Source organism: Octodon degus, unplaced genomic scaffold, assembly GCF_000260255.1.
Source record: "Octodon degus isolate 3935 unplaced genomic scaffold, OctDeg1.0 scaffold00170, whole genome shotgun sequence".
Lineage (NCBI taxonomy): Eukaryota > Metazoa > Chordata > Mammalia > Rodentia > Octodontidae > Octodon > Octodon degus.
Window position 1 is genome coordinate 3,143,443 of NW_004524746.1, and position 9,274 is coordinate 3,152,716.

A 9,274-nucleotide genomic window follows, 5' to 3' on the forward strand; every position below is an offset into this window, starting at 1 on the left:
TGGAAGCAACCCAGCTGCGGACCTCCTAGGTCCATCAATGGGCCTAATGTGTCTATAGATGAGTAAGTGGACACAGAAACGTGTTATAAGCACATGATAAAATATTAGCCTTAAAACAACAGGAAATTGTGTCATATACTATAGCACAGATGAACATTAAGAATAGTGTTCTAAGTGAAATAAATCAGCTAAAGAAAGAAAAATATTGCATGACTTCACTGATAGAGAAGAAATATTTTTGAAAATTTGGAGCAGTTGCAGGAGAAGAACTAACAGTGAGGAATTATCATCAAATGATGATAGAGAAGGACTTCATCAGGTTCTGTTCGTTCACCACCATTAAGCCGCAGGTAATTGCTACAAGCTAAAGCTTTGCCATCACTGCTTCCTGCTAGCTTAAGATTCACATTACAGTATAGTAAAAATTTCTTAGCTCCAGAATTCCCTTCAGTTTCAGTAACTTTTAATGACCAGAAACAATATATCTCTATTTTTGCCTTTTCTTTGAAAATTCTATTGGGCACTGAAGTTCATGTCCCAACTTACATTGATTATATTTATTTGCACTTATCATTCATAATATAACAGACTTCTGATACTTGGAAATATGTTCATGTCTGATTTACAGATTTCTCAAATATATTTCTGCATCTTATTTCATTATGCTCATAATACCTTGCATGCAGCACTGTTTATATGGAGGATAAATTTTTTCTGACAATGTAAGTTAACATCATGTTTTTACTACTGAAAACTTAGTTTTATTTTTTTATTTTTTATGTATTTAGTACAGGGTCTACAGGGTCTACAGAGGTCTCACTATGTAGATCGGACTTGTAGTGATTCTCCTGTTTTCAGCATCCCAAGTGCTGGGATTACACGCATGCACCACCATGCAGTCTCTCCTGCCATCTCAGTGTGCCCTGGGGGTGGGTCCAGCACACCAGGGATCGATCCCCAGTCCCCACACCTGCCTAAGCAGGCACTTTAGTCCACTGAGCTATCTGGCAGGCCCCATTTTATTTTTTAAGTTACTGAAAGTTCAGATTTCATTTGAATGGAATGAAAATTAGGCTAACTTCTTTGTAGAGAAAGCTTGAATCTTGGAGCTCCTGTGAGCTAGAGCTGAGCATAGAGAGGGTGGGTTGCGGTGAAGGACCTTGACGTAGGATCTGAGCAGAAGACTAGACCTTGGTGGAGGACTCTGGCTCTGTGATGTCTGGAGCCTTGCAGATCTCCTGGGACATTGTTATTCAAAGAATATAAGTTTAAGGTGTCTTTTATGGACGTTGGAGAGTAAGTTCTCTGGTGTTCACTGGGTTCTCATCGGGGAAATACTAGGAACTGCTTTGCTCTTGGAGCAAACTCAGAGGATTCACGTTCCGAAGGAAATTCTGGCTCAGTCCGTAGCTCCTCTCAGGGCTCAATCCTGGGCCGAGAGGTGAGATGGTCATTCACTGAAGCCGAGCGGGACCCGCGAACAGGCACTGAAACCCTAGACTCAGGTGTCAAGAACCTGTATTTGGTTTTCAGAATGGAGAGGTCAAGCTGGTGAGGTGGAAGGAAGGAAGAAACATGACCAGGGCGAAGATAAATAGAAAGAGTGATCAGAAACTAGATGCTAATGGCAGAGTCATGAACGTGAACAAGGTCAAAGCCCTGGCGACTGAAAAAACCGGTACAGCACAGGGAGGCCTCTCACCCTTCCCAGCAGAGTACCTGTTCCGTCTCGCTTCTGATGCCTTTCTCCATGCTCCCAGGGGTTTCCTCAGAGAAGTCACAGGAGAAATGTTTCTTTCTTTATTTTTTTCTTTTTTTGGCGGAACCAAGGATTGAACTCAGGCCCTTACACTTGCCAGGGAAGCGCTTATTCCACTGAGCCATCTCCCAAGGCCCCACCGGAGGAATGTGCCTCTTGCTGACTGCTTGGCTTCTTCCTTACAGCAGTTGTGCTTCCATTTCCCTTCCTGTTCTTCAGTGTGATGTCCTCAGGGCCAGACACGACTCCCCACATGACTGAGTGCTGTTGAATTGAGGAAAGGTCTTCAGAGTCCCAATGTCAAGCGCCCTTGATACACTGCAGTGTAGATATGGGTAATTGCAGTATCCCAGTTTATTCAGTTGCCTCTTCCTGGCTAATTTTAAATCTATGCATTGATAGAAGGGTGTAGAATTGATGGATACTGGAATGAGAACATATATTTATGCATTTTAGAGGCACTGTCGTGGTACTTGAAACCCAAAAGGAGAATGAAAGTTCTACACTCAAAGCCTAATAAGTAAATGATTGTCATTTTTATATGTAACCTATATACCAATTATTATCAAATATTTTTTGTTTATTTTATAATTTGACTGTAGCAGTAACTCAGTATGTTTTGTTTTATGCATTTTAAAAATAAAGATGAAGCATTTAAAGGTCAAATAGCTTGCTCAACGCTATGTATCTAGTAAGTAGGCCTGCTTGGATCTAAACTCATTGAAAAGGGGTTGTGGGCTCAGTAAAATTTGTCCCTGTGACTTTGCACATTTTCTGTTAGTGATGTTTACCATCCTGAATGCATTTAGAGTCTGAGTGTCTCTTCTTGAAAATCAAAGGTGTAAGAAAGCAATATTCTAAGAAATCCCTTACACAGTCGGGCAAAAACACCATGTAGGCCACTGATCTTATTTTCATATTTATAACTTACTCAAATTTTAAAAAAAGAATTAGGTATGAGGCAATGTTACATGAAGTTCAAAACAATGTAATAAAATTTCATTTGGATAAATATTATTCCCAAAAGGATATATTTTTATTAAAAAGGTTAGTAGGTAGGAAATCATAATAATCCAACCATAAAGTCTCTTGTATATATTTGTTTGAGCCTATAAAATGTTGATCTCTTTTTTCAAGAAATGATTGAACGACGATCACAGAATTGCACAGGTGCCCAAAATTTCTTGATTAATTAATATATTTTAAATTTGGTTAATGAAATATTACACAAGCCAAATCATCATTTATTTACAATCTTCTGGTGTTTTATTTAAGATTAGTGTTTTTAGAAACATCAGTTACTTGATCCTTGATGTTGTTTATTGAAATGATTTTCCCTGTCATTAATGCATATCAGAGCATGAAAGATTCTTTTTTCTTCTTAATTTGTTACCCTTAATTTCTTTTCAGCTATTTAAACCCAGCATCTTGAAGACACTTGTATTTCTTTATTTGGTTTATTTATCAATCTATTTCTAATATCTTCTTAAATGTTCACATTGAGGTAGAAGCTTTATAGTAGTGCTTTCTACGTATCTTTAGGATTCCACAGCCATACAGTATACCATTGGAAAAGCATGAGATTTACCTCTTAATGTACAGGAAAGGACAATAAAAGCTGACCATTACCTACCACAAATTCCTCACTTGAATGTTGTATGCACTCACTCATTGTAGAGCACTGGGGTATCATGCATGAGGCTGCCTGCTGGGAATACAGAAGAACACAAGACCCTCGAGTCCTTTGTCCTTGAACAGCACTCTTGATACTGTAGCAGTACCAACAACGATAGCACCACTTTACTAGGGTTGAATTGAGCAACTGCTTCTTTGTGATTCAATATCACATAACATATTGTATGCTGATTTTTAAAATTAATTTGTCAAATTAAAAAATTCATTTTTTTCTGGAAGGCATGAATTTGCTAGGAATTCTGTCGTTAGAACTGATTCATTGCAGTATCATTTGTTTTGCTAAAATCATTTTTATTGTTCATTCTTTGAACAATGAAAAAATGGTAGAAGTACAGCCATTATGGAAAACAGTATGGAGGCTCCTCCAAAAATTAAAAATAGAAGTACCATATGATGCAGCCAACCCTCTACTGGTGTATGTCCAAGGGAAATGAAATGAGTATGCCAAAGAGACATCTGCCCCTCCATGTTCATTACAGTGCTGCTCAGAATAGCTAAAAGATGAGAACAACCTGTGTGTTAAGGAACTGATGAATGAATAAAGATCATGCCATGTGCACTGCATATGCACAGTGAAATACTAGTCCGCCATACAAAGAATGAATCTTGTCATTTGCGAAACATAGACAGAATTGGAAACTCTCATGGTTTTAAATGAAATAAGACAGGTACACAAAGGTAAGTCGCATTCCTATATATCATGGAAAATTTGGTATCATGGTAAGTGAGAATAGAACTGTATTCACTACAGAGGCAGGACAGAGTAGAGGGTAGAGAGAAATGGGGAAAGGTTAATCAGTGGGCACTAAGTTACAGTTGTTTAGCTGTTAGTAAGAACTTCTAAAGTACTGCTGCACGGTAGCATGAATGTAGAAAGTAGTCATGTACCGCTTATTTTAAAAAGCTGGAAAAAAGTATTTTGAATATTTTTACCTTAAAAAGTGGTACATATTTGAGAAGAAAGCTATATTTAACCCAAATTAATATTATACAGTACATGTGTGTGTCAAAGTATCAGCCTATATTCTGTGAATATGTACAATTTATGTTTTTATGTATCAAAAACTTTCATTAATAATGTTTTGGGTTTTTTTTTTGTGGAACCAGGGATTGAACTCAGGCCCTTGCTCTTGCCAGGCAAGTGCTTATTCTACTGAGCTATCTCCCCAACCCCTTCATTAACAATTTTCAAAACTGTGGAGATTAATTAAATTACAGAATTTAAACATTGTTGAGGCAGTTGATTTCTGTTTTAAATTATTCAAGGTTCTTAATTTTTCCAACTTGAAGAAAAATTAAGTGTTCTGTTGACTTCTGAGTAAAATTATAGCTATTAAGGAGCATCAACTCATTGAATGTGTAATGAAGTATTTCTATTTTTCCCCACTCACTATGTCAAACTAGACAGTGAAAAAGTCCACTTTATCATACTGCAGGACATCTTGGGCAGGTTTCAAAGCTTCCTGGTCACTTTAGGTGTTTAAAAGTCCAGTACCACGTGTTTGTCCATCTGTCCTCACCAGCGGGGATGCACCTCACAGTTGCTTGCATCTCAGCAGCCCTCAGCTGCAGCACCTCTGCCTGGGTCATCCGAAAGGCAGCTAACCTGGCATCGGAAGGCAGCTGACCCTTCCTGTCTCTGCAGTTCTCTTTTCTCCTACTTGCTAAGTGTTTCTCCTTCCAACCAGAAGGGGAATTACTGAGAGATCTACCATGAGGGTCTCCAGGCTATTCATGTAGCAGGTCCTGCAGCAAAAGGAAGTGACATCCAGATGAGGCCAATTCGCATTTCATAAGCTTTTCTTCAAACATTTGTCTTAAACTCTAGGAACATGCTATTCATTTTGTGATTCAAAAACCAGAATAGAGTCTTATATACATTTCAAATGAAATTTTATCAAGCCTTTGAGTTTAATTTCTGCTGATTTTTTCATTTGCTCTCTTTCTGTGTTTTCTTCAGACAACATCCAACCTCCGCCATTTTTTTCTCCTTTCTTCTCTTTTCCTGACTCCTTTCTTTCTCCTTCCTGCTCTCCTCTCCTTTCTCCACCTGTACACGTGTTATGCATATGCTCTTATCACCTAGGTACACCCCAGACGCTAATGTTGTTAGGTGATAATAATTACTAAAAGAATTATTTTGTTTTAAAGTTTTAATTTTTCACTTGAATATAAAGCACAATGTTTTGTATCATTCTTAAGAAGCAGAAAATATACTTTAATTCCTTAAAGATAAAATAGGCCTTACATCAGAAGATACTCAGTTGATTTTGTCCCATGTGACTTGAAAGGGGAACTTTCAGAATTTCCAGGATTTATAGCAATATGTTGGTAACTTCTGAATTATATTTGATCTCTAAAATCAATGAGATCTTGACTCTAGGTGCAGAACAACTTTTTGTTGTTCTAAAGTTTATTAAAGTGTGATAAAATACCTCTAGGATTCTTTGTAAAACAGCATGAAATAATGTTAAATTGAATTTTAAAAACTGAATAGCTAAGTTTAGATGATTTGCATTTGTATTGACAAGTATTTTAGTCCACCAACTATGTATCATACATTATTAGAGACTAAACCTTTTTTTTTTTTTTTCCAGAACCAGAGATTGAACTCAGGCACCCGTGCTTGCCAGGCAAGCACTTATTCTACTGAGCCATCTCTCCGGCCCAGAGACTAAAACCTTAAGAGATGAATGTAGTATAAGTCCTTTCAGGACTTCATATTCTAGGAAAATTCTATTCTACAATGGTCAAGCAGTTTGTATTGGTCAGTGATTTACCAAGACAAATACAAGAGTAAAGATTCATATTTTTTTACATTTAAAAATTTTTTAAAGAGAATAAAAATAATAAAAATATTTAAAAAGATGACAGAATTTCACTAAACAAAATAATAGGAGGGCCAGGGAGATAGCTCAGTAGAATAAGCACTTGCCTAGCAAGCAAAAGGCCCTGAGTTCAATTCCTGGTACCACCAAAAAATAAATAAATAAGTAAAAATAAAAAATAAAAACATGATAGGAATTCAGCAATGATTGTCATATTGTATATTGTTGTTATATTGTATATTGTTGTCTTCAAATTAGTTATTCAGACTACCAGATATAAGTATACAAAATTGGTCAAAAGATTATAAAACATTAAAAAAGGAGAGAGAGGGCTGACCAAATAGCTCAGCAGATTAAAGCACCAGCAAGCAGGCACAGGGGCCGGGGTCCGATCCCCAGGCCTGCTTTGCTGGCCCCGTGCCCAGGGTGTGCTGAGATGGCAATTGAGACTGGGCATGGTGGCACGTGCCTGTAACCCCAAAACTTGGGAGGCTGTAAACCGGAGAATCACTGAGTCCGATCTAGTAGTGAGACCCTGAGCACCCTGTAGGACCTGCCCTAAAATCCAAAAAAAGAAAAGAGAAAGAATAAAAATTAAGAATTATCTACTCCTTTCAACAGACCAGCAGAAATCAGCAGTACAATTATCCAACTATCCTGTGCATATACATATAAATGTATATATCCATACACATATATATTTCTTTTTCCCGTCTTTCTTTTCTCCTTTCCCTCATCCCAGTTGTTCCTTCCTTTTGAAGTTTCTTTCCCTTCCACAGTGCCTATTATACCTTTCAGATTGTATTTATTCTTTCAGGTTCTTACACTAGGGAAACTACAGTGTTTGCACATGTAAGCCTGACTTATTTCACTTATGAGTATGGTCTTTAGTTGATCCATTTATCTACAAAGGCCTTGAGTTTATCTTTTTTATAGCTGAGTAATACTTCACTGTATAAAATATCACTTCTTTTTTAATCCATTCCTCAGTTGCTTGGTCGTTTTCAAGATTTAAGAAATCAACAACAGAGTAAAATGAAAACTCACAAATTGGGAAAAATATTTAGCTGACTGTCTCTCAGACAAACGACTTCTAATTCAAACTTATAAAGAATTTTAAAAAATCAGTTTTTCCAGATTAAAAAAAAATCAATAAATGGGTACCTGAGATGAATATATACTTCTCAGATGAAGAAATGCAGATGGAAAATAAATATATGAAAAAATGTTCAACATCACTGGTCATCCAAGAAACATAAATTAAAACAACACTGAGATCCCATCTCACCCCAGGAAGAATGGCTTTCATCAAGAAATCATCCAACAACAAATGCTGGAGGGTTGTAGGGGGAAAGGAGCCTTTCTCCACTGTTGGTGGGAGTGCAGACAGATACAACCACTATGAAAATCAATGTGAAGATTTTTTTAAAAATCAGTATTAGAGGTCCATTTCAAGCCAGCTATGGAATTTTTTTCCCCAAAAGAATTTAAAACATCATAACACAGTGATAGCTGTGATCCACGTTTATAGCAATTTCTCATAGTTCAATCTTAGAAATAAAACAACTTTTTATATTAACATTATTTCACCAGATACAAGCACCACTCTGTTTGATTACATAGAAAAAAACATTAAGTAAACTACAGTATTTTAGTTCTTATATATAGGAATTAAAGGTAATTTTTTTTTCTTTTTCTTTTTTGCGGAACCAGGGATTGAACTCAGCCCTCGTGCTTGCCAGGCAAGTGCTTATTCTACTGAGTTATCTCCCCAGCCCCAAAGGTAGATTTTTAACTTGACTTTGACAGACTCAAAGTAAATAATTTCATTTTTGTTCTCTATGCAAGTTGTTTACAGATCTTTTAATTGAACTATAATTATGCAGATTTATGTCTTCCTATAAAATTCTTCATGCTATTTCACTGATTTGAAATATGCTTTTAATGTTGATTTAACCAAAGTAATCACTCATAATTTTAGGGGGAAAGTTTTTGGTTTTGCTGGGGGGAGGTTGATTTTGGTTGTTGCTGTTTTCAAGATAGGGTCTCAACCATAGGTGATTAATAGGATTTTGAAGCAGACCTTTCCCTGGCCTTGGAATTAATAACATCACTCTTCTGGTGGAGACATGGATTCCTAAGAATTCGATGTTCCATAGAAAATTATCCACATTTATTGGAAGAACCACCTCCCCCTGATTTGTGTGGTAGCTTCAATCCAAAATGTTCCACAGGAGACGACCTGGGCCCACAGATCCTGAATAGACCCAGCGCACAGGCCCAGTAAGTGAGAGAGAGGACCCGGGCTGCCAGATCCTAAATGGACCCAGAGCACAGGCTCAGCATGAGTGAGATGACCCGGGACCCGCCGGATCCTGAATAGACCCAGAGCACAGGCCCGGCAAGTGAGTGAGATGACCCAGGGCCCACTGGATCCTGAATAGACCCAGAGCCCAGGCCCAGTATGTGAGTGAGACCGCCCAGGGCCCGCGGATCCTGAAAAGACCCAGAGCACAGGCCCTGTGTGTGAATGAGACCGCCTGGGGCCCACTGGATCCTCATTTGACCCAGAGTGCAGGCTCAGTGTGGAACCCTTCAGCAGAACTCCCTGCAAAGAGGCTAGAGACAAGACCCACCCAGCTGATTCAGGAACAGAACATCTTGCCAGAGTGACACTAGGGCTCAAATCTAATGGCTGCAGCAGAAAGAAGAGGGGCACAGCAGCCGGATCTAATCAATACCCACCTGGAGGAATCTAAACTTCATAGATCCGGACCTGGTGCTAATAACTCTATCTAAGCTCTACACCAAAGGTCAGAAGACAGTGGTATACAAAATGACAAAGAGAAGGAATATAATGCAGTCCCAGGCCCTGAGTCCACTCAGTACAAATGCAGAAGACACTAGCACTGAGGAAACTGGAAATCACACATCTGATATCTCTGAAATAATAACGTTGGAAGTAAAGAAACAACTGCAGAAAGGTATAGAA

The 9,274-nt window shown here is 38.0% G+C and overlaps 1 protein-coding gene across 1 annotated transcript in view; it reads left to right on the forward strand.

Moving 5' to 3' along the window:
- The first annotated feature begins 296 nt into the window (after window positions 1–296).
- Ptprz1 (protein tyrosine phosphatase, receptor type Z1) overlaps window positions 297–9,274 on the forward strand; it is a 175,407-nt gene continuing 166,429 nt past the window's right edge. The window contains exons 1-2 of the mRNA XM_004643317.3: window positions 297–350; window positions 1,534–1,678. Coding sequence (XP_004643374.1) covers window positions 297–350; window positions 1,534–1,678 — 199 coding nt within the window. The remainder of the gene's footprint in view (window positions 351–1,533; window positions 1,679–9,274) is intronic.